At 47.3% G+C, this 24,974-nt stretch overlaps 7 protein-coding genes across 7 annotated transcripts; 6 read left to right on the forward strand and 1 right to left on the reverse strand.

Moving 5' to 3' along the window:
- Window positions 1-4,446: 4,446 nt before the first annotated feature.
- On the forward strand, window positions 4,447-5,648 carry BDV38DRAFT_297394 (SGNH/GDSL hydrolase family protein; the record flags this gene model as incomplete). Its single annotated transcript, XM_032063118.1, has 4 exons — window positions 4,447-4,547; window positions 4,620-4,752; window positions 4,815-4,954; window positions 5,018-5,648. The coding sequence occupies 4 exons, from the start codon at window positions 4,447-4,449 to the stop codon at window positions 5,646-5,648; spliced, it is 1,005 nt and encodes a 334-aa protein (XP_031907984.1).
- A 423-nt stretch (window positions 5,649-6,071) lies between these two features.
- BDV38DRAFT_275527 (uncharacterized protein) lies at window positions 6,072-6,569 on the reverse strand (the record flags this gene model as incomplete). The annotated part of the gene is made up of 3 exons (XM_032058048.1): window positions 6,072-6,231; window positions 6,288-6,382; window positions 6,414-6,569. 3 exons carry the CDS (start codon window positions 6,567-6,569, stop codon window positions 6,072-6,074), a joined length of 411 nt encoding a protein of 136 aa, XP_031907985.1.
- Window positions 6,570-7,924: 1,355 nt separating this feature from the next.
- BDV38DRAFT_297395 (arginase family protein) lies at window positions 7,925-8,812 on the forward strand (the record flags this gene model as incomplete). The annotated part of the gene is made up of 1 exon (XM_032063119.1): window positions 7,925-8,812. The coding sequence occupies one exon, from the start codon at window positions 7,925-7,927 to the stop codon at window positions 8,810-8,812; it is 888 nt and encodes a 295-aa protein (XP_031907986.1).
- Window positions 8,813-9,742: 930 nt separating this feature from the next.
- On the forward strand, window positions 9,743-11,560 carry BDV38DRAFT_275530 (uncharacterized protein; the record flags this gene model as incomplete). Its single annotated transcript, XM_032058049.1, has 6 exons — window positions 9,743-9,810; window positions 9,845-10,107; window positions 10,194-10,315; window positions 10,348-11,061; window positions 11,142-11,375; window positions 11,414-11,560. The coding sequence occupies 6 exons, from the start codon at window positions 9,743-9,745 to the stop codon at window positions 11,558-11,560; spliced, it is 1,548 nt and encodes a 515-aa protein (XP_031907987.1).
- A 402-nt stretch (window positions 11,561-11,962) lies between these two features.
- BDV38DRAFT_275531 (DNA polymerase alpha, catalytic subunit) lies at window positions 11,963-19,055 on the forward strand (the record flags this gene model as incomplete). Its single annotated transcript, XM_032058050.1, has 14 exons — window positions 11,963-12,352; window positions 12,410-14,128; window positions 14,181-14,738; window positions 14,792-15,532; window positions 15,587-16,531; window positions 16,981-17,042; window positions 17,126-17,307; window positions 17,374-17,456; window positions 17,510-18,054; window positions 18,116-18,266; window positions 18,326-18,391; window positions 18,474-18,582; window positions 18,648-18,863; window positions 18,934-19,055. The coding sequence occupies 14 exons, from the start codon at window positions 11,963-11,965 to the stop codon at window positions 19,053-19,055; spliced, it is 5,889 nt and encodes a 1,962-aa protein (XP_031907988.1).
- Window positions 19,056-19,399: 344 nt separating this feature from the next.
- Window positions 19,400-22,447, forward strand: BDV38DRAFT_227230 (DEAD-box ATP-dependent RNA helicase DBP2). Its single transcript, XM_032052877.1, has 6 exons — window positions 19,400-19,664; window positions 19,886-20,067; window positions 20,130-21,098; window positions 21,154-21,261; window positions 21,748-21,876; window positions 21,944-22,447. The coding sequence occupies exons 1-6, from the start codon at window positions 19,618-19,620 to the stop codon at window positions 22,156-22,158; spliced, it is 1,650 nt and encodes a 549-aa protein (XP_031907989.1). The 5' UTR covers window positions 19,400-19,617; the 3' UTR covers window positions 22,159-22,447.
- Window positions 22,448-22,460: 13 nt separating this feature from the next.
- BDV38DRAFT_297406 (serine hydrolase domain-containing protein) lies at window positions 22,461-24,952 on the forward strand. Its single transcript, XM_032063120.1, has 7 exons — window positions 22,461-23,046; window positions 23,159-23,331; window positions 23,420-23,468; window positions 23,552-23,660; window positions 23,739-23,819; window positions 23,904-24,425; window positions 24,528-24,952. The coding sequence occupies exons 1-7, from the start codon at window positions 22,934-22,936 to the stop codon at window positions 24,684-24,686; spliced, it is 1,206 nt and encodes a 401-aa protein (XP_031907990.1). The 5' UTR covers window positions 22,461-22,933; the 3' UTR covers window positions 24,687-24,952.
- The last annotated feature ends 22 nt before the right edge of the window (window positions 24,953-24,974 follow it).

The raw sequence follows: 24,974 nt of genomic DNA on the forward strand, positions 1-24,974 counted from the left end.
CATAGACTCCATACACGCGCGGGATATCTCAAAATAAAGGGCGAGGCACTTTTTGCAGACGGAGTAGGGTATGCTCTGTTTTCCGAAGCGTTATCGGACATCATACCTTACTACACTTTGGGGCCGGCTAAAGACTGTTGCCCACAAGGCACTCGGTTCTTAATTTTACTATTTTGATCGGATTACAGATAGGAGCTCCTTTTGATTCCCCAGATGTATGGGGTAATACTTATTATACTAACAGTACCATTCGACTGTCCCTCAATAAGCCGTAAGGTGTTTCGGATGCTGGCCGATAACCATAGGTTGATGGACGCCTGTCGATCCGGGTTAAAACACCCCCTTTTTACTCCGTACGCCGGCTTCATTTTAGTCCAAAGGTAGCTAATCCATATCCATCTGCCATGCTCTGGGGAAGCCAATGAACAATGGCATTTCTGGTATCGACTCCAGAGTACGGAGTAGTGAAAAGCAAATCAGTGACAGCTGACAAAGAAAAGCCCTAAGATCACGGAATCAGCAACAGAACATCGGCTATCTGACCTACCATGTAGAATGAGATAATAGTGCTGGGATAATCGCGCTTGTAATTTACTTGTATTGTTTACAACCAGGGTGGCCCACCTTGACAACACAGCAGAGCTCGTCCGCCCCTCATAGTATTACCTTTTTTTTTGGGACATTATATGCACATGAAAGGGGCTAAGTTGCAATTCCGCGTATGATGTAGTATGTGCGTTTTTGGTTGATGGTTGACAGTTGCAGTGGATGCCCCTGCCATCGAAATTTCTTATTTTCCTTTCTAAACTTTTTTATTGTCCGCAATATGGCTACTGTACTCCGTAACTGCACATACTGCAATGCTGACAACAGATTGTCCATGCCTTAGTTAGTAGTACTGTATTAGTACAAGCAGATAGGCTATGGTGTTATCACGTCCGTGTCCAGGCTATTTTGGTGCCTTCCCCACGTGGGCCAAGGGAGCTGTATTTGGTTCTGTTGCGTCTACCTCGCTCTTTGTAGACCAATTTCTAATGTCTAGTATTTTAATCGGATATACATACTAACTGGCTGCCATAGGGAATTCCTTAGGTACCGTCTACTCTGTACTACTGCTACTTACTTGGGCAGTCAGTAAAGCATGATATCCATTTCTATCACGTAATTGGTGAAGGTGATAAAATAAAAACTGGATAACACCATGTTCCAATATTTTGCGCTTTTTTTTATTATTCATTCAATCTTTTTTGCCCCCTTTTCCCGACTGCAACACTACAATCCAAATTTAATAACTGGCAGCTGACATTATCCAATAAAGCGGGGGCGGTAAACAAAATTCTATTGGACGATAGGATCAAATAATCCCCATTCTCGCACAGCGTATGAGAAAAAAAATGGATGGCTTGCCATCATAGGTTGAATGGAACTGCCGTAGATTAACAGCGAAATTGTTCCAACATTTTACCGAGGAATGTGTATTGTACGGAGGACCGCGTGCCAACCGTCAGATATTGTTTAGGGTACACGGAAAGACCACCAACCCAACACCGCTTTTGCGGTTCACACCTCCGACTTTAGTTCTGTGGAGTTTATGGTTTAGAATGGGACCATGGTTATGGTTATTATTGTAATTATTTTAAGAAAGGCGGCCTTTGACTCCCGCTCCTAACTCAAAAGTCAAAAATTTGACGATGTATGGGAACCAGTGAGGGCGTCGACAAATTGATTAAAACTGGGACGAGATTGACACCTAAGTAGGCTACTAGACCGGAGATAGCATTGTTGGACGTTATATGCTACGCGGTAAAAGTACTTGTGTAGGTACAGAGTACAGAACATCCATACTCCGTACTGTTCTGCCAACTCGCACTGCAGTTAGTCCTCGGTAAATACTATTCCGAGGGTTGCACTCAATCCACTCCCACCAGCAGTTACGGGAGAAAATCGAAATGCGTACATTGCAACAAAAGTTTTAAAGTAAGGGAAAAGAAAATCAAAATAAAATAAAAACACAGCAATGACTATTGTTTCTCCCTTTGAGGTTCAACTAGGTAGGTTTCTCGGAATCAATTTAGTCAAAGCGGAGTCCTCCGTGTTCCATCTTCTTACCGAGAGGGTTATTGGGGATCAAGATTCGTCCAGAGGAGTTAGGACATCGCCGAATTATTGGCCCACAAGTGGGATACCGGAAAGTTTGTCTCACCCGCCCAAGTATTGCTCCATAAAGCAGTCAAGATAAGCGCGCTGAGAGGCCTCTACCCAGAATACTACCAAGTACTGTACCTATGCGGGCGGAGAGCACATCATTGCATCTCATTCAATCACTAATCATAATATTGATCACGAACAAGCGGAACTGTCCCCAGTGATATATAGCTCACAAACGCATACCTAAAAGATATATGTAACTCTGATATGCTAAGAATTTGTCAGCACTGAACTCCCCCCAAACCCCCCCCCCCCCGAAAGGAAAATCATTCGGGAGTGCCAGACCTCGAAGAAAAGGACCCGCCAAGAAATATCATGATGGTTAATTCTCGGACCAAGCACCGACCCCCCACGGCGAACCAAAAGAAAACAAATGCGGTGGAGCTTTCAAGAGACCCGGACCTTGCACTTGACTTAGACAGACAATATCGTCCAATGTTTGCGTGAACCCCAGGAACTGTACTGCAGAAGCAAATCATCATCTTAGGCTCACAGCATTCCGGCGTTGACTGTCGAGATGTTACATGTTCCATGCATGTTCTACGGCAGCTCTAAGCGTTAACTCAAGCTGCCCGGACACCTAAGGTGTCTAGGTACGTGAGGCTTCCACTGGCGGTGTTGGTTGGTGTCATTTCTTATTACGTTAGTCCTAAGGGAGGGCCAATTACCGTCGCCTCGCGATTCTAACCAGCGGAATTCCCGACTTCCGCGCATTGAACTAATTTTTCTAGGTTGGGTCCTAACCGAAGAAGGTAAGTGTGAACCGGCCCCCCCTAACTATTCGGGCCACTGCCAATTGACTTTGGGACAGCACTAGCCATCTTTGGAATGGAACCGTATCCCTAAATCTGCATATGCCTCGGCGCTTGTAACTTAATATCGCACTACGGTAACTGCACTACTACTACTGTAATTACCGATGACTTACTCCGTACATACCATCCATTCAGCAATTACCAACCTGTTCAAGACCGGCGATAGACATGAACAAGTATGTTCAGACGATGATAAGAAAGATAATAATAGGGAGTTCCAATTGAAATGCTTTATAACTGCAGCTATCATTGGCCGCCCATCCCCTCACGTCATGCTATTGGTGTTTTGATATCCCATAATTCCGAAAAGATTCATCTAACGTGCATGAATCTATCGGTCGTTAGAGCATAGCTCGATGTAAACACAACAGCTTGATTGATTGACCCACCAAATAGTACCAACGGCCTGTCTCGTTCCGCACCACAGCTTACGGCACCTTCCTGAGTGGGTAAAGAACAGATATCGCGCCATATTCATGATGGACAAGCATGAGACTGACTCAGGCAGTGACATGAGGGTTATCTATCGTCGGATGAAAAAAAAAAAAAAAAAAAAAGGCCGCGCCATATGGGGAAGGTTCCAATGATTCACAGCGAGTCGGCAAATGGCTCCTGCCAAATCTAGAATAATTTCCTGATGGACCTCATAGCAACGTTACTTGACCCCTTTTCTGGTGTCCTTCTCCGATGTTCACCTTTCTACTCGGAGGATGTCGCGCGGAAGCGCGATATCTTCTTCTCCACAAAAACAGCCGCTACAAAAGCATATTGATGATCTCGGCTACACTACGGAGTTCAGTAAACCACTCCGTACAGTACATCCACTATGTACTAACTCTCCACAGTTGAGCCTCCAATCCCCAGAAGGCTGATCAGAGCTCTTTTGCTCTATCGCTAAGAGATCGGCAAGTGCTCTTGGTCCTTCATACGGAGTACGGAAATGTGGATGACATTATACGGAACCGCGGGTGGCTGTTCCGAAGCGTCGTGGAGCTTTAGTTCGATCGTTTGGCTAATCCTCGGAGAAAATAGCGTCGTGCACATTCCATCCATTCTCTACCTCTAAGATCCGATAGAATGGGCAATCAGTGCCTCGAACAACTGTTCGGCTCAATTGATCCGTCACCGATCACAAAGCAGCATTTTCAACTTCAAGGATATATAACAAAGGGATCAATTAGATCGTACGCCTGTTAATCGAAGAAGCTCATAGAGACGGAAAAATAACTTCCGTCAACGCGAAATGGTGCTGGAATTCTCCGGTATACAAGTACATGCGGAGAAATATATATAAGAATACAGCTTCGAGAGCCCGCAGCAATGTCCACGAACCCAATATGTTTTGATTCTCGACATATCTACAAGCTGAATAACGTTTATTCTATCATTCCTTGCCTGGCATAATTAAAGACAGCGTCTCATAATGCGCTTCACTTCACATCTCCTCCTTACCGCCAGTGCTTCTTTATCCGTAGCCCTTCCTTCGGGATTGCCATCGCAAGGATTTGACTGGGATTCTATTCAGTACTTGTCCGTGCCTTGAGCTTATCCTATACATATAAAAGGAAGGCACTCAACTGACTACCAGGCTCCCAGGCTCGCCTTCGGTGACTCGTATACATACGTCCAGGGAACAGAAGGGCATCAGAACTATAGTTTCATCGGGGATCAACTGAATCTCGAATACGATGCTCAGACTTTGCTGACCAACAGGATTGTGCAGAACCAGGTTCGCAGACAGCATTTTTTGCTCATTCATTACCACAGAAAGCTGATACCCATCACTGGCAGATCGCGACTGCAGAAGGTGGCCCGAATTGGGTTGAGTACCTAACAGGCTGTGGCTTAGAAGAAGGGCTAACTTCCCCGTTAAGCTGTGCCAAACAGCTGTGGGATTTTGCTTTCGCAGGGGCAGATATATCCGTGGAACAGTACGCAAATGTTTGCTATTCCTTCCATTGCTCGCAACACTGGCTAACATTCAGCGCTGCTAGCACCCCTTTGCACCATAACTTCACTGTTTCACTTGTCAACCAGGTCGCACAGTACAGAGCATACGGTCACCCTGTTCTCAAGGACGTAGTGGATCCTTCAAAGGCGCTGGTTACCATTTGGATCGGCATCAATGATATCAATGACAGCGCTAAATATGCCGTCCATTTTCCCACGTTCTACAATGAGCTTATGGATACCCTTTTCGCTTCTGTCCGAGTTCTTCATTCGTTAGGATATCGCTCGTACCTTTTTATGAACCTTCCACCGTTAGACAGAACACCAAGCAACCAGAAGACGGCCAGTCCAAGTCCCAATGCGACCCAGGTTGCGTGGTTCAACGAAGCACTAGCACAGCATGCAGGAAGCTTCGACAAACAGTACCCTGATGCCAACGTGCGGCTTTTCGATGCTCATTCGGTTCTAAATGATATTATGGACAAGCCAGCACAGCATGGGATTACGAACACGACTAGCTTCTGCCCTGGGTACGATCGGCCAGATATAGAATGGAACTATCGAGCTTATGGCTGCCCAACGCCCCTGGACACCTATTTTTGGTTTAATTCTGGGCACTTGACTAGCCATGTGCACAAGTTACTCGCCAAAGCTCTGGAACGCACATTGAATTAAATTGGAAATGAAAAGAACGAGATAGGATTGAAATAAAGGTAAGAGAGAAACCAAGTGAATGCAGAGAGGAAATGTTAGGAAAACATGAGAGAGGTAAGAGAATGATAAGGAAAAGAGAGTCTATCTATATGTATCCTAACGACGAGTGTGTGGCTCTAGGAAAGGAAAATTAACAAATAAACACCCTAAGAGAGCTCGTTATGCAGAAACATTTGAAGGTGATATGACATAGTATGTTTATTGTTTGTTAATAAGAGTCCTTGACACTGCTGTCGTATAAGAAAACGCTTTCTTTACCTGAAATTCAGGCATTGCTGCTAGCCGCGCTGCCCTTCTATATCGGTCATTAGCCTATATATACCCGAATTCTATGCTTCGTACTGATTGTGGCCGACATGTTTAGGATATTCAATAGGATAGAGCTTACCAGTGAAGAGGGTCATAGTGTAGTTCTCGAAGTTCAACAATAGAGCTGTATCGGATTGCCTCTGGTAGTTCGGGTTCCTCCTCTCCATACCAGTAAGCCATCAAATGCTGGTCGCCTGTAGGTGAAGAATCGACACTCCAGCCGTAACCATGGACACTGTGAGAAAAGACCGTTAGTTCTGATGTCTTCTGAGTTTTTAATAAGAGACTCACGATTCAATGCTTCGTAGCTCTTCTTTTACCCTGGTTTCAATTGCCAGGTTGAAGAAATCCCGAGCAAGCTCATCATTGACGTGGCGGTCTTCAAACTTTTTGAGGTACAAAGCACCGTATCGTGACCATGACTTTGATGTATCCCTTTTCATCTCGCGGTATCGAGGACAATCTAATTAAGGCACTAAGATGCTCATCGCATATATGAATGCTGGAGAGGAGCCTGTTTTGCCATGCCTCCTCCTTAGAGGAGGTTTTTGAGCATGACTCCAGTGAATACATTTTATTTTTCCGCTGAGAAAGATATCGTTCAGACTATGTATCGGTTTCAAGAGTTGGGATGAGCGCCTCTGATTTATAGTCTGCCATTTGAGGATGCCGACTATGGATTTGGTCAAGTCGATTAGATTAGTATACCGTAATTCTAGTCAAAGTCATCTGTCGATGTATTGAGTATATGAAAGGAGTTTGTTTCTTTTTCTGATACCTCCCCTACGGTCACCTAGCTATGTTAGTCGCTATAAAGAAACAAAATGATCGCATTGAGATTTATCTTTGTATAAAAGCCTGTGTATGAGGCCCTAGTGTCTTTTCTATGTCAGGTGTTTTCATTATTATATTGGCCGCTTTCATCACCAGCTCTCTCAAGTCTTCCAGTCCGGATTTGTCCGCCAAAATAGCGAAATACCGTCCGTGAGTCTAGATCCATGCAGCTAAGAGCCATTGAGGGACTCCATATGTCTTCAGACCGGCCTCTCCGGGCCCTACCTGCTACAAACACATCTGGGAGAACACGGTCTTCAAGAGAACTCGAAGGGCACACGCCGGCCGTTTCGCCTAAAAAGACAATCTAGACATGCACGCCTCCGGGAACACTTGAAAATACGATTCCCTATTGGTGCGTAGGTCATTTGTATTCCGGTAATATCGATTTTATATAGATTAAACGACTTAACTGATTTTTCTGCAATATTCTTTGTTGAGTTACCAACTATCTTCCTTCCGGGAAGCCTTGCCACCTAGATATCAGGGACAGAGTCTTCCACAATATCATACACATCTAGCTGAGTATTTCCGGGGAGCATGTTGGCTAACTGCTCGGCCATACCTAGGATTTCATGCCCCTTAGGCCGATGAACCCTTATCGGAACCCACGTTTGTGATCCAGTATCTCGATAGAAACTTGATTTATTCCAGTGGATCCAATACATAGCTGAACACATCTTTCTTGCAGGTATTCAGCCTTGGCTTTGGCTGTCCCTAGGGATTTGAGGACTTTGAAGTGTCTTTGGGGAAAGCCTTGGGGAAATAAATGCCTTTGGGGAATATCTCCAGCCCCACCTTGTCTTCCCCAACGCACATCCCTGGATTTCTGAGTTCCTTAGTCAAGTATTCAAATAGGATTTCATTTCTTTTCCTTTACCGTAGTACCCAGTAAATTCAGACGAGTGAGAAATCAGAAAAGTTCCTGTTATTGAGACACCCAGAGTTAGGGTAAGCTTAAAAAAAAACCCCCATTGGAGAACATGCCAACGTCATTGGAGACGCCGAATACAACCATAAAACTATATAAAACCACCAATCTGACGATAGTTAGAGAGAGTAACTAAGCAACCAAAATACACCCCGAGGGAGAAATGCCAACCAATACCATAACCCTAATTATCTCTCCTTACCATGTCGGCCTTCGCGACCACCGCGTAGGGAACGGCCCCCACCGCATCCAATCCCTCGGCCTAATTCCTGCCCTTGAAGAACAGGGCCTTCAAGTCCGTATCCATGAGATCCCAAGCGTGGATAACTTTGAAGGCGAGATCGGACGAAGCTTCGAGATCCTCCGCCGGACTTCAGCCGCCGTCACGCAAGCCGTGGACAGCAACACCTTTCCCTTAGTTCTGGCGGGAAATTGCATGTCCAGCGCGGCCGTGGCTTGTGGCCTCAAGATTCAAGATCTATCTTTCATTTACTTCGATGCCCATGATGACCTGGACTCGCCCGATGTCAATGAAAACGGGTACTTTGATGCCATGGGCCTGTCAATGCTACGTGGTGAATCGTGGAAGACGTTAATGGGCACCGTGCCGAATTACAAACCGTTCAATTACGATGGTCGGTTTCTTTACTGTGGATTGCGGGACCAGTCTGAGGTGCAGCGGCAGCGGGTTATTGATGCCGGTATGAAGGCTGTCTGGGGTGAGACGTCGAGGAAGGTTGATTTTGCGGGTGAGTTGAAGACGCAGTTGGAGGAGAGGTCGTATGGGTCTGCTCTCGTGCATCTGGATCTAGATGTTTTGGATGAGTCTTATGGGAAAGTTAATGATTATCCGTCGCCTGGAGGTTTGACGGAGGAGGACTTGGTGACTTGTATGGATCTTGTGCCGAGGTTGTCTGAGCCCAGGTCTTTGACGGTGTGTTCGTTTGATCCGGATGCCGGGGATGGGGATAAGATTGCTCGCATTGGGATTCGCGCGATTAGGGCTTTTGTGGGTGCATTGTTAGAAACGAGGGTTCTGATGAGGAGTTGAAAAGGATTTTATGTATAGGATAAGTGTCTTAAGAAACGTTCAATAGAGGAGATATGTTGTGTTAAAGTAAAACTTGAAAGCTTTATCGACTGTATGGAGTCCAAAAGAGCTCTTTAGCATCATGTCTACCAGATACTTGTCCTGCTTAGAAATCCTAAGTTCGATGCCAGTTAGACAGAATACAAGTCTGTGGCATATGAATGATCTACTCCGTAAGTACGTTGTCATATAACAAAGAGTTTATGGGACAAATTAACGAACTTTTATAGCAGCTGCGGCTGTGCCAGATTGTCACAAATGCAGTCATAGCTATTCCCTGTACACGTAGAACACCTTAACTTCTGTTAGAAAGGGTAGGGCGCGTTCCTGAACATCAAAGGGATACTTGAATGCGTATCCTTCCGAAGCTACTAATTCTCAAACGCATATTATGTTATGGCTTTCTATTTGCGGCCAGAGTAGTCCATATTGTATCTTGAAAGCCACAGGTATATTGATTTCCTATTGGTCGTCAAAGACAGCCTTACTTTCTCCATATCTTGACATTGTGACCTGTTAAGTGCGGGAGTTTTCCAAACGAGCGTCAGCCTGTAGAAAGGCTGGGGGTGCAATCTAATACTCTGGCAGCCAAGTTGAGCTAAATGAGCTTGATCGTTAATCTTCCCTAAAAATAAAGAATATCTTCCTCGCCAGATTCAGAGCACCCGCACTGTCTAATGCAATCGGAATGTTGATTACACTGGGCTTTTCCACAGTCCCATATCGGCCTTTGTCGAGAATGCACCGACATGTGCCGATTGCAGTATACTACTACAGTCCATAGAAGGTATTAAACCCGGCTGGGTAAGAGAAAACAATGAGCATGGATTAGTGAACCTGCGGCGAGAAAGAGCAGACAACGATTAGAAACTGCCAGTGGTCGTGCCCACGATGACTCTGGGTCTTTTGCCGCCGAACGAACGAAGGGATCCCTCCCACGAATTGGGAATTACAGCATAGTTTCTCCTTCCATCTTCTACATCTGTCTACTAGCGCTGTCTATGAATCCCCTGATTCTCGTTCCCCGGGCTTTGCGGGGAGGAATTTTTCTAAGTCTCTGGAGGTTAACGAAGACTCAGGCTCATTGGCTGCTTTTAATCGCGCCAGACAATGGCTCTCACATTGCGTGCAGCATGATCAGGCTTGCAAACCCCCGGACACAGAATTTATGCCCCGACGCCTAGTGAACGTGGGCTCGTGGGATGGATCCCGGGACTCTTTCCTGTATGAGCCCACGACACCGGTGATTTATGCCTGTCTCAGCTACTGCTGGGGGATCGATATTGACCAGGTGAAGAAGACGCCAACTGATAACATTCAATCCCACTATCAGAGACTCGAGCCATCCAAGATGCCATCACCGTTTGTCGTGCTCTCAAGATCCCAAATCTCTGGGTTGACTCCCAGTGTATCGTTCAGGATGATAAGATTGCCTGGTTGCATGATGCGTTGACCATGCATGACGTGTACCGCAATTCCCAATTGCGGTTATGGAGCCAAATTCGTGTAAATTGAGGTTCCTAGGGAAACAGCAGTTCGGCGATCCTAGCTGGCAGAGATCATTTTGTCCTACTCTACCAGATTGGCCAGTGGATACATCTACTGAGCTGTTGATGCGACCGGGTGAATTCAAGCTCCGATCCAATACTGAGCGATCCTCCCTGGACAAGCAAGGCTGGTGTCTGCAAGAATCACTTTTGCCCAACCATCGACTTTGTTACGACGGCAAGGAAATGATCTGGGAATGTTTATGCCGCCAAACCTGCGAGTGTGGACATGTGGTCGAGCCACAGATCCCAAGGAATACCAGTAAAGACTATGGCAAGCTTGGAACGACACTCAAAACCCACCTTCCAGAGGCTGAGCCTCCGCTCGGTAGAATTGACGGATTCATCCCCAGGCATTGCTCGCCACCCATGATACCATATCACAGATGGAGGGACCTTGTAACCGACTATTCCCATCGCTCGCTCAGCAAAAGACATGATACACTGCGGGGTATTTCGGCATTGGCCAAAATGATCCAAAATCGGCTACCCGAGAAAGACGGATCGCCTGCCGAGTATGTGGCTGGGTTATGGAAGGGCGAACTCCATTTCGATCTGACATGGGAAGTCAAGCCAGTCGATACACATGACGTGCCTCCATCTACTGGCCTTGAAGATGATAACGAGACCAACTATCGTATCCCAAGCTGGTCATGGGCCTCTGTGGAAAACTAGTCACCTACTCATGTACCGAAGCCTTTCAATTCTGGAAATATGAGCCCGAGGCCATCGATATATGTTAGATAAAGGTGATTGACTGCAAAAGAGAGGTGCTAGAAGATCCGGCCAGTGCTGTTATTGGGGGTTCTCTTGTGCTAGAAGGTGCCTTTGTCCCCGTAAATCTTGTGAATGAGAACGAGAGGAAGGTTGCATATGTACAGTCCACATGCGCGCAGACCTTATCGATCTCTCTAGACTCGCCGGGCCTGGTCGCAAGTGGGGACAATCAATATTACTGCTTCAGATTGTACACCCTTGTGGGATATGGATACGGTCAATCTATGATGGCCCGGAGACAAGGTTTCTTGTTCTGGGGAGATCTACATATAAGGAGGATGCTTTTGAAAGGATCGGCGTTGGTGTTTGGGATGATAACTTTGGGGGGAAGAGGCCGTGTCCTTTATTTGTAGATGTCGAACCTGGTACGGTTGAGAGAGTATAGTTGTAGGGTGAGAGGGTGTATCAATCATAATGCAGATAGTCTTTTTTAAAACTTATTGCTTTTTAGATAAATCAGAATATCAAAGAGCTTATTGGATCACACATATCTACATAAATCAGTATACATCGTATGAGCGTACAGAGTACTCACTCCATAGAGGTAAAAGTAGGTATTAAGATGGACTAAACCACTAACGGCAATTGAAAAACCACTTAATGGCGATTGGGCGGTGAGCGCGTACATCTCGCGTTCCGCTCACGCGTTGTCTCCGCGACGCCCGCCTTTGAACCACTAAACCCTTTCTCTAGTTCACACCGCAGTATCCTCTGCGAAAATCAATTGAATCCACAGAAAAAGGTGGTTAATGGACGCCAATCCTTAGGGATCTTCTATTGCGGCGCCATGGCATCTGCCCGAGCTAAGTTGGCAGAGTTGCGTGCTCTGCGCGCTTCAGGAAAGAAACGTATATCGACGTATGAGGTTGAAGAACAGGATGATATCTACGAGGAGGTCGACGACGAAGGCTACAAGAAGATTATCCGCAACCGGCTTGACGAGGACGATTTCGTTGTTGACGATAATGGTGAAGGATATGCCGATGACGGTCGAGAGGTCTGGAATGAACGGACAGCAGACTACTATGAAAGCGAGAGCGATGATGGCGAATTACCTGCCAACAGCAAGGCTGCTAAAAGGAAACGCGAGGAAGATAAGCAGAGAAAGGAAAAAATCAATAATGGCATATCTAAGTATTTCAACAAGGGGAGCAACGCATCTGCCCCGAAGCCGAAAGTGAGTGCGACACTGCAGTATTCTGAAATTAGGATCATGTCTAATATGTTCGCTTAGCCGGTGGCCACTGCAGAAGATGAAGCATTCATGGCTGATCTCCTCGGTGAAGTCGATACCAACGTTGTCTCAAATCATGTCCCAACACAAAATGTGATCAAGTCGGAAACTCGACGCAAAGTTCGAGTCCTTTCCCCCCCTTTGTCCCACAGACCACGTCCGCAGAAAAAAGAGACGAAAGATGAGAACAGCGACCCGATGTCACCGATTGGCCAGAAGCCGGACTTGGACCTTGACAACGATGACGGGCCTCTTCCGGTGGCAGACGATGACGACGTCCCAATGAGCGACCCCATGCCATCGTCTCCCGTCAGCAAGGCCGTTGAAAGGAAATCGGCTATTGCGGTAAAAATGGAGGATCCTGACGAAGAGGACAATGATTTGATGGAAATCGCAGAGGCCACCGGGCAACACGAGGCTAAGACGACAAGCGTCAACATGACCGGAAGTCGGCCACCACCCAAGATCAAAAAAGAAGCCTATTCCACCCCTGCGAACTCTTCTCCAGTGAAAGCCATGCCAGAAGTTGCAAATGCTTCATGGAATGATGTGAGGAACAAATTGAATGTCCTCAGTAGCCCAGCATCGGAGACGCGGACGTTCGGAAAACTACGTGCGCAAGATGTTGTGGAGGAAGACGGAAGCCTGCGCATGTTCTGGATAGATTTCACCGAAGTCAATGGCAGTCTCTGCTTATTCGGAAAGGTTAAAAATAAGCAGACTGGAAACTATGCGAGCGCATTCGTCAAGGTCGACAATATTCTGCGGAAGCTCTATTTCCTTCCACGGGAGTATAGACATAAGCATGGCCGGGACACGGACGAAGAAGTGGATATGGAAGATGTCTATAATGAAGTTGACGGTATGATGTCGAGACTCAAGGTTGGGATGCACAAGATCAAGCCATGCACAAGAAAGTATGCTTTTGAGATGCCCGGCATTCCCAAGGAGACCGAATACTTGAAGTTACTATACCCATATGATAAGCCCGCTTTGCCCATGGAGACCAAGGGAGAGACCTTCTCTCATGTCTTCGGCACCAACACCTCCTTGTTCGAGCAGTTCGTTCTTTGGAAGAATATCATGGGACCATGTTGGCTCAGGTTTGAAGGAGCAGACTTCTCTGCTGTTAACAACGCGTCATGGTGCAAGTTCGAATGCCAAGTCTCTAAACCAGCGCTTATTTCCCCAGTTCCAGACTCCGAGAACTTAGAGGCACCTCCTCTCACCTTGATGAGTCTTGCCTTCAGGACACAGTTGAACGTAAAGGAAAACAAACAGGAGATTTTGATCGCAAGCGCTCGAGTGTACGAAAATGTTTCTCTTACAGACACAACACTTCCCGAGAAGCTTCCTTGCAAGACTTTCACGGTGATGCGACCTGTGGGCTCATCATACCCCATGCATTTCGAAGCTGAGACCAAGAAGCAACGAGGCACGTATATTTTAGAGAGGAGCGAGCAATTTTTGCTCAGTAAATTCTTGGCATTGTTCGAGAAGATGGATCCTGATGTTCTGATGGGACATCAGCTTCAAGAAGTCGACCTTAGCATCCTGCTCAGCCGATTGAAGGAAAAGAAGACACCTGGGTGGCATCGACTGGGGCGGTTGAAGCGTGGAGATTGGCCTAAGAATTTTAACAGGGGCGGAGGATTCTTCGCCGAAAGACATCTCATTGCTGGAAGATTGATGTGCGATGTGGCCAACGACATGGGCAAGGTGAGTTCCTCAACATTCGGGTAGTATTGGTGCTTGTACTGATAGGATATAGTCTCTCATGATGAAATGTCAATCGTGGAGTCTGACGGAGATGTGCAACCTTTACCTTGGATCGGGCAATGTGCGGCAGGAATTGGATAGCGAAGCAGCATTGAAAACTTGGGCTACCACCAAAGATGGCCTAATGAACTTCGTGAACCATTGCGACGCCGATACCTACTTTGTTGCCGCATTGGTACTACGACTTCAAATGCTGCCTCTGACCAAAGTGCTTACCAATATTGCCGGTAATTCTTGGGCACGTACCCTTAGTGGTACACGAGCCGAGCGTAACGAGTACATTCTACTCCACGAGTTCCACCGGAATAAATATATATGCCCTGATAAGTACTCGGCCAAGCTACAGAAAGCGGAAGAAAAACTACAGGATGGCGATGACGATGATGCCACGGACAAGAAAAAGAAAGACAAGTACAAAGGTGGACTTGTTTTCGAACCTGAGAAAGGACTCTACGATCGATTCATTCTTGTGATGGACTTTAACAGTTTGTACCCGAGTATCATCCAAGAATACAACATCTGCTTCACGACGGTGGAGCGGACTGCAACCGTAAGGGTCTTTCCTAAAATCCCTGTGCTGGTATATGCTGACATGGTCTTTAGGCTGAAAACGAGAATGAAGAGAAAGTACCTGAAGTTCCCTCCTCGGATCAAGAACAGGGAATCCTCCCACGGCTTATTGCTACACTTGTCGGCCGCCGACGAGAGGTGAAAAAGTTAATGAAAGACAAACGCGCAACACCTGAACAGCTTGCGCTGTGGGATACAAAACAATTGGCTTTTAAGCTGACTGCTAACTCTATGTATGGATGCTTGGGTTACACCCAGAGTCGCTTCTATGCTCGTCCCCTGGCCATGCTCACCACGTTCAAGGGTCGTGAGATTTTAAGAAGCACAAAGGAACTGGCCGAATCGAAGCAGTTGAGGGTCATTTACGGTGATACCGACTCCGTCATGATTAACACTAATATGGATACGCTAAGCGACGCGCTGAAGGTCGGAGAGGAATTCAAGAAATCTGTGAATGAAAGATACCGGCTTTTGGAAATCGATATTGACAATATCTTCCGTCGGCTGCTATTGCATGCCAAAAAGAAGTACGCCGCTATAAACATGACGGAGATGGATGGCAAATATGTAGACAAGCTGGAAGTCAAGGGTTTGGATATGAAGAGGCGTGAATATTGCGCCCTGTCAAAGGAGGTATCTCAGAGGCTCTTGAATGAGGTCCTCTCCGGCGAAGACCAAGAGGTCGTCCTCAATCGGGTCCATGACTATCTACGTGACTTGGCAGGCAAGATGCGAGAATTCGCCGTTCCCGTCCAGAAATATGTGATTTACACTGTACGTCATGCCCTGGTTATGTTGAAGTGAATAAGGCGCTAATACTCCCCGCAGAAACTCTCTAAACGACCGGAAGAATATCCCAACAAAGAGACGATGCCACCAGTTCAGGTTGCCCTCCGGGAGCTTGCTCGCGGCAAGTCAGTCCGGCCAAACGATGTCATCTCGTACATTGTGACGAGTGGAGACTCCGAAACATCCTCCCTTGCGCCAGCAAAGCGCTCGTACACACTTCAGGATGTGATGAAACCCGATTCAGGACTCAACCCTGATATTGAATTTTACCTCTTGAAGCAGATCTTCCCTCCGATTGAGCGTCTTTGTGCTCCAATTCCTGGAACTGATGCAGTTCGACTGGCCGAGTGCCTGGGTCTGGATGTCCGCAAGTATCAAATCAATACTTCTAGTGGTGGTAACCAGCAGAACACGGACATCTTCCCACTGGAGTCGCAAATTCCGGATTCTGTTCGCTTTGAGAGTGCCGCAAGACTAACGCTGACATGTCGATTCTGTAAAGAGAAATCTGTGTTCGAAGGACTTGCAGCGTCAACCCATATGTGCAATGCCAATGGTCTTTTCTGTCCGAATGTCGCTTGTCAGAAACAGTTCGCTGTTTTGACGATTATTGCACAGCTCGAAAGCCAGATTCGGGCCCAAACCTCCAAGTACTACGAGGGCTGGCTTGTCTGTGACGACTCCGCATGTGGTAACCGAACGCGGCAGATGAGTGTTTACGGGCATAGGTGCCTGGGTCCCCGGGGCCACGCTGAAGGCTGTCTTGGTCGGATGTCCTACGAATACTCGGAGAAGCAGCTTTACAACCAGTTGCTGTACTTTGCTGGACTATGGGATGTGGATAAGGCGCGGGTCGCCGCAGAGAAGGAAACCAGTGGGGAGAAGAAAGACAGTGTCGTTGCTCTTGCTTCGTTTAACCGCGCACGGTTTGAGACGGTTAAGGGCGTGGTGGACGCGTACCTGAAGAAGTGCGGGCGGCAATGGGTTGAAATGGATAGTCTGTTCCGGTTTATGCTACCATAGACTTCACGCACGGGATATTAATTGACTGGCATCTGTATATAGTCTGCATGTTTGGATGGTTCGGGTTTGTTTGTATCACTGCGGATAGCGCGATTGTTTTATGTTTGGGATGATGGGATGAGGGTTACAAACATCAATGATAAGTTCTGAAATATCTGTCGTTTCGCGCGAGTAATATAGGCGCATAGTTTGATTCATCTATGAAAGGTATCGTGGAATCTCGCTCTATCTTATCGTAAATTGGGATAAATGATATCAAATGCCCCACACCCCGCCAAATAACTTCTTTGCCGCACTCCCGCCGGCTGTTGAACCAATTACTAAGAAAAGGACGACTAGTCCAGGCACATATCACCTCTGTCCATCTCCAACGGTGGATATTTTTGTGATACCATCGTGCAATCTTATAGTCGGCCGTCATGTCGGTGAAACGAGTTCTGGTTATCGCAGGTTCGGACAGCTCAGGTGGCGCGTATGTTTAACTCATTCCGGTCCCATGCCCTGGAGTGATCGATTTTCACTCCTTGATGCGGAACCAGACTAATGCATACTCAGTGGCCTGGAAGCGGACCAGCGGGTTTTAGCTGCGCATGGATGCTATGCCCTAACTGCGACCACTGGACTGACAGCCCAGAACACTCTGGGTGTAGAAGATATCTTCATTGTCCCGGCTGAGTTCGTGAAGAAACAAATCAATGCCGGTCTTGAAGATATCGGGGCGGATGCCGTGAAGCTTGGTAAACCCTTTCTTATACTTGCTTTCTATTTTATCTTATTGTAAGTTCTAGTCTAACAAATTCAAGGGATGCTTTCATCCGCAGAGACAATTGATATTATCGCCGAATCGCTGGTGACCCACAAAGTTCCGTCGGTGGTGTTGGATCCGGTAACCCTTACTCAAATTATTTGAAATACACTTAGCATCTAACATTACAACAGGTGATGGTCTCGACTAGTGGCTCTAAACTACTCCCTGAAGCGGCCGTGGAAAAATTGCGGACGAAGCTTCTGCCATTGACCACCGTTCTTACCCCCAATATTCCCGAAGCGAAGCTGCTACTGAAGGACGCCGGTCTAGACGTATCTGAGCCAGAAGGCCTCTCAGATGTTCTTCAGTTAGTCAAGCAAGTCAAGGCCCTAGGCCCCAAAGCTGTTCTTCTCAAGGGCGGGCATCTGCCTCTCACCAAAGATCATAAAACGGCGCGCAACCAAGACGAGGCTACCACAGTTATAGATGTGCTTTACGATGGAGAAGATATGACACTCTTTGAGACAGACTTCTTACTGTCTAAGAACACCCACGGCACCGGATGTTCTCTTGCGTCTTCGATTGCAGCCAACCTTGCCTTAGGCAAAGATCTGAAGCGAGCAGTGCATAGTGCTGTTCGGTTTGTCGAGGCAGGAATCAAGACCAGCTTTGATATTGGGAAGGGAAGTGGTCCAATCAACCATTTCCACTCGGTGTATACACTACCCTTTGCGCCGTACGTTGTTGTCTTATTCCCAGGAAGCATAAGAAGTGAGGGTGCTAACGGACACGAAAAGTGGTCGCTTCTTAGAATATGTCCTGGACCGCCCTGATATTCGCCCGGTGTGGCAGAAGTTCACCGAACACGAATTTGTTTTGGGCATGGGTAGTGGTACACTTCCCGTGGAGAGATTCAAGGAGTACCTAGTGCAGGATTATCTGTACCTGGTAGGACCAATGTATACCTCATTTGTCCAATGGACTTCGTCTAACAATATGATATTCAGGTCCAGTTCGCTCGGAGCAATGCGCTTGCGGCCTACAAGGCCAATAATATGGAATCCATTGCTGCAGTAAGTGAATTAGTTCCTGTTATTACTCCTGTACATGGGATTCAGCTGTTCGTGAGGGTTGACTTGGGTTGAACCGCTCCAGTCGGCGCAGATTGTCCTACACATCCAGCGCGAAACAGCATTGCACTTAGATTATTGTGCTTCCTTCGGACTATCAAAACAAGAGATGGAAAGAACGCCCGAGACCATTGGTAAGTTAACAAATCATCGCCCTGACCTGTATGAGGTTGCTAACAAGTCGCCGTTGGGATAATAGCTTGTACTGCATACAGTAGGTACATCCTCGATGTTGGTCAATCTGAGGATTGGCTCGCATTGCAAATGGCTCTTGCGCCTTGTTTAATTGGGTACGGAGCCATTGCCCAGAGACTGTACACGGACAAGGACACTCTTCGGCAGGGCAACCGTTACTGGAAGTGGATTGAAAACTACGTTGCGGAGGACTACTCAGAGGCAGTTCGATTGGGATCTGGTAAGTGGCTCTGAGAGCCCTCAAAGCACCAATTTCTCACCATGGCTATGAATTGCTGACTTTGCCGTAGAACTCCTTGAGAGACACATGCGCGGGGTTTCTCCGAGCCGAATGGAAGAGCTGATTAAAATATTTATTCGGGCAACGGAGCTAGAGATCAGATTCTGGGACATGGGGTTGGGTGCTCGATAGAAGAAGAAGAAGATAGAGTTACGGAGTAGGGTAGACCGATAATACCCATTCAATTCAGCACAAAGAAGTTGAACCCTTTCAATGAGAGTCTAAACTAGGTTTAGTGCTGGATGGCGAAAAAGACACGAGATCCAAACAGTGCAAACAGTGTATACCCATCAGTCACGGGAGGCGGTGGAGGGAACAACAAGCGGTGAATGGACGGTGCAGCCAAAGTTTTTCCATTTTGCCCATCTTTTGCCATTCTCATTCCTTGGGTCCAGTCCCCTGCACTAATCCAATCGGGAAAGCGTCGCCTTCGCCTCTTTTTCGCCTTCGACTTTTTCTTCTCCTTCCCGCCCCATCGCGACTATTTTTTTTCTTCTCCCCATCTCCCTTATCTATCCCCCTTCCTCCTCATCCTTGTTTTTTTTTTCTTGGACATTCTTTCGTCCTTTACCCTCGGTCTTTATTCTGGAAGAGGCTGTTTAACATCCCCTTCCTTCATACAACCTCATTCTTTTGAGTCTTTGTTTCTGTTTTTTCTTCTCATACCCGCCAAAAAATCGAAAAGGACCGCATAATGTCTTACAACGGTGGCTATCAGCGCGACCAGCGCGACTCCTACCGGTGAGTGATTCTGCCCAGGGAAATCCTCTAATGTGAGGTGGTGTTGGAACCTGCCCTATCTGTCAGTCTTGCGCGGGTGTTATGGTCACCGCACCGTCTTTGACTGCCCAGTTAGAAGGCCTGACATATGGAGGTCTAACCCATGAACTCATGTCCTTTGCCTTGGATTATTCCTTTGATCCAGTGATTTGCGTATGCTAACGTGGGCTTTCGTCATTTAGCTCCAGAAACGGTGGCAGTGGTGGATACTCGAATGGCTACTCTGGTGGTGGTAGTGGTGGCTATGGAGGTGGTTACGGCGGTGGTGGCTACAGCGGCGGCTATGGCGGAAGAGGTGGTGGTAGCGGCGGTGGTGGTGACCGGATGTCCAACCTCGGCGCTGGCTTGAAAAAGCAAGAATGGGGTAAGTGTTATTGCTTTGCAACGCGTATTCGGCAGGATATTTGATGCTAACCTTTATCTCAGATCTGGATTCTTTGCCCAAGTTTGAGAAGTCTTTCTACAAGGAGCACCCTGATGTCGCCAACCGGTCTCAGCGTGATGTTGATGATTTCCGTAAGAAGTTTGAGATGTCTGTGCAAGGAAGGAACATCCCTCGTCCCGTCGAGACCTTCGACGAGGCTGGTTTCCCCCAATATGTGTTGAGCGAGGTTAAGGCTCAGGGTTTCGAACGCCCTACCGCCATTCAGTCTCAGGGATGGCCCATGGCTCTTTCTGGTCGTGACGTTGTTGGTATTGCCGAGACTGGTTCCGGAAAGACTCTGTCCTACTGTCTTCCTGCTATTGTCCACATCAACGCCCAGCCCCTTCTTGCTCCTGGTGACGGCCCGATTGTTCTCGTCCTCGCCCCTACCCGTGAATTGGCAGTCCAGATCCAGGCAGAAATAACCAAGTTCGGAAAGTCGTCTCGCATTCGTAACACGTGTGTGTACGGTGGTGTCCCCAAGGGCCCCCAGATCCGTGACTTGAGCCGCGGTGTCGAGGTCTGCATTGCTACTCCCGGTCGTCTCATTGACATGCTCGAGGCCGGCCGCACCAACCTCCGCCGTGTCACTTACCTTGTTCTTGACGAGGCCGACCGCATGCTGGACATGGGTTTCGAGCCACAGATCCGCAAGATTATCTCTCAGATTCGCCCTGACCGTCAGACTTGCATGTGGTCCGCCACGTGGCCCAAGGAAGTTCGTCAGCTTGCTTCGGATTTCCTCAACGATTACATCCAAGTTAACATCGGTTCCATGGATTTGTCCGCTAACCACCGTATCACACAAATCGTGGAGGTCGTGTCAGACTTTGAGAAGCGCGATAAGATGATCAAGCACCTCGAGAAGATTATGGAGAATCGCGGCAACAAGTGTCTTATTTTCACCGGTACCAAGCGTATCGCCGACGAAATTACTCGCTTCCTCCGTCAGGACGGATGGCCAGCACTTTGTATGTTTGCCTTTTATCTGCTCCAATCGAACCCTTGGCTAACTTTTTCAAACAGCTATTCACGGTGACAAGCAGCAACAAGAAAGAGATTGGGTCTTGAACGAGTTCAAGACGGGCAAGAGCCCAATCATGGTGGCTACTGATGTGGCTTCCCGTGGTATCGGTATGATGAAATTGCGATTTACCCCCTCCCCCTCCCTTTCCCCCTTCCTTGACAGCACCCTCACCCGTATTGAGGTTGTGTGACCATGGCACGGTGCTTAACTCTCTTCCAACGTATGTTGGCGTATATGACTCGTCCAGGCTTTGTCGGGTCTCCTGAATTGGTTCTCATGCCAGGAGGACCTTGGACTCACAGTGCAGTGTAGCAGACGTATTATTTCTTCTGTTTAGATTCTCCATCTCTTCTCTGAACCTCGTTGGTCGAGAGACGGGGTTTCTTCTTGTTCCGACATGTTCAAGCTGCATTCCAAGGTTGCTCCAGGACCGCGATTTTTACCAGCCCAGGGACCTAACCCGCAACGGATCTTGATTTGAAAAGTCCGAGAGAGAGTGATGCATCAAGTCTCACACGACTGATAAAGGGCTCATAGGCCACCTTGCTATTTTGACTAATGCTCTGTTTGCTAACATGAGTTTGTGTTTGAAGATGTTCGCGACATTACTCATGTGCTGAACTATGACTACCCCAACAACTCGGAAGACTATGTTCACCGTATTGGTCGAACTGGTCGTGCCGGTGCCAAGGGTACCGCCATTACTTTCTTCACCACTGACAGTAAGCCCTGACGTGCTCTCCTGACCACATCCCCCGAGATGGCAATGCTAACGTTCTCTTGCAACAGACTCTAAGCAGGCTCGTGACTTGGTCACCATCCTTACTGAGGCTAAGCAGCAAATTGACCCCCGTCTCGCCGAGATGGTTCGCTACAGCGGTGGCGGCGGCGGCGGCGGCCGTGGCGGCTACGGCCGCTGGGGTGGCCGTGGTGGTGGCCGTGGCCGTGGAGGCAACTACACTGCTTCCAATGCCGCTCCCCTTGGAGGCAACCGCCGTTGGTAAAACTGCTCGTAATGCCCAGTTCAGTCATTGAGCTTGTATTCCCATTGTCGCATCGGTAGATCTTGCTTTCCTTCGCATTCGGTATCCATTGTAACTCTTTACGGGCGGCGTTCGTTGAAGTCACGATAGACTATTATGCGGTTTTTTTGTTTTCTTTCGCTTCTCCGTTTACAGGTTCCTCTGAACTCATACGGATACGGGTTAATTCTGGTTTCTTTGCCCTTACGTATCTTGAAAAAAGTTGTGTATCTCCTAGCGCATATTGAGAAGAGCTGAGGTTAGATAGTCTAGTCTCATGCAATGTATTTATCTGCTTATGACTCGTCAAATATACGCTTGACTTGCGTTGTCATTCCTTGCTCGTACCAAAGGCATGTATTGCTTGTCGACAACAGTTGAAGGTTTGAGAGGTGGTCGAATCGAGAAACAGGATATATGGCATCCAGTATAGGTGCTTAGTATTGTTCCCCTGTTGTTCTCCACTACAACTGTAGTAACCCTTTGTCGGAAATTTAGAGAATGACCCGGTCCGACATATTGTGCATTATCAAAACAACGCGGCAAGAGAGAGACTTCAATGTCTGCCCGATTAACCCCACATCCTCGGTCCTGCTCTCTCGATTCAAAGCGATACAACCTCGGCTACCCTAGATTACAATATCTTTCGTCCTTCTCACAATCAACACTATACAATGATATTGGACTATCCCGCGAAATTGTCAAGTTCCGATTTGAATATCTAATTTGGTTTGATTGTTAAAAGCAACAGAAAGCAATGGACAAAGTGGATAATATCCTAGACCAGTTCACAGACCCCTTGACTGGGTCAGTGCATGGCGCCGTTTTCATCGCAATTAACAGTTCAGGTACTGCGCTCTTTGGATCTACGTATTGCATCTTTCCAGATCTGCCCTTCATCATCTTTATGCCCAGTCTGACGGTTATTAACAGGGAATATCATCTATCATCATGCCGCGGGCAAAGCAAACCTTGATGAAAGGGCACCTGCTTTGCAAACTAATTCCCTGTACTGGATTGCTTCCATGACAAAGCTTGTGACCGCAGTGGCTGTAATGCAGCTTGTGGAGCGAGGCATTGTATCTCTTGAAGACGACGTGCGGGCAATAGTCCCCGAGCTCCGAGATATACAAATAGTAGAAGACATCAGGAACGGTGTGTGTATATAATCCATTTAGAACTATTATATTCACCCAACCGCTGATCTCATATACTCCAATTGCAGATAAGGGTCTCCCATCAGAGTTGAACCAGCTGCATCTGAAACCCGTTCAAGGAAAGATAACTCTCCGGTGAACATTGCCCCCTATAACAAGTAGAAATGACCATTGCAAAGTTTTATGGGGTGAATTTTAAAATAACATGTTCCATGTAGGAATCTCCTGTGCCATACAGCTGGCTATGTATATGACAGTTCGTCACCACTTCTACAAAAATGGTCTAAATCCCAGGGCCGAACAGCGTACACCTTTTGTGGCAGCATGGCAAGTCCTTCTTAACTTTGTAACCCCGAGGTGGTGTAAAACATCTCTAGCTAACTTACCTGCAATCTATCTCAACAGGCCGGCTACCAACACCCCCTACTTTTTGAGCCAGACACCTCCTGGGGATACGGGGCTGGTTTAGATTGGGCTGGTCGAGTGGTAAGCCTCCCGATAACACCCCCCCCCCCCCAGTATAAATCTCATCGCCACATCCACATCCACTGGGAGATTAACCACACACAGATTGAATGCCTGACAGATTCCACCCTCGAGGATTACATGCAGACGCATATCTGGTCTAAGCTTGGAGCCAGATCAACCACATTCCACCCAGAACTGTACCGCGAGACTCTGCCCCAACAAATGGGAATGGGATATCGTGTGAGCGTCGGCCAGGGCACCAAGTCTCTGAAGTCGGGGCCTGTTATCCTGAAACAGCCAGCGCAAGATGATCTCGGGGGTATTGGGCTCTTCAGCACGCCGATGGATTTTGTCAAATTACTATCTGCGCTTCTAGGCGGTGGATATCCACTGCTCACCCGGGAAAGCGTCGATATTCTACTACAGCCACAGCTCAGTGATGCTTCTCGGGAAGCAATGCCACGACCACTCGGGGCTCAAATGAGACGGGTGTTGGGGATTAAAGACGCTAGTGACACCCAGCAGGCGGATCATTCTCTCGCTGGGACTGTTACATTGAAGGATATTGCTGGTCGGAGGCGCGCAGGTACGGTTAACTGGAGTGGGCTGCCGAATTTGCATTGGGTAAGTTTTGAAGTCAATAATGAATTGTTGTTGAGACTTTTGTAACCATTTTCCATGTATGAGCAAGGGATAAATTTACTGATCATGTTGCTTTGACTGTAGTGGATCGATCGGCGAACGGGCATCGCAGCTACGTTATTTACGCAAGTTATGCCACTGGGAGATGCTGCTATCACTAGCCTTCTTCTTGATCTAGAAAAGAGCCTTTATGCAGCGTTGGAAGAGAGTGCAGCCCCTATGAAAGTTGACGTGAAGCTATAGAAAATGGGCGTCTCGGATGGATCTTTTGTTCGTTGGAATACACCAATTGTTCTACATTCTCTGTAACCATATGACGCTGTGCAAGAAATGAGAAAACATACGTTTCTCCAAAGTTTCGACTAGGGCTAAATTTTCATTTTGACCGTCTTCTCTGCCGTATGGCGGACTAAATGGACCAAATGGTCAAAATGATTCGATTTTCTAACCACGCAGGCCATTGTTTATTTTCACGTAGTGCTATTAAATATACCTATTAAGAGATTCAAGGACAAGTAAACTCCATTAAAT

Source organism: Aspergillus pseudotamarii, assembly GCF_009193445.1.
Source record: "Aspergillus pseudotamarii strain CBS 117625 unplaced genomic scaffold BDV38scaffold_95, whole genome shotgun sequence".
Classification (NCBI taxonomy): Eukaryota; Fungi; Ascomycota; class Eurotiomycetes; order Eurotiales; family Aspergillaceae; genus Aspergillus; species Aspergillus pseudotamarii.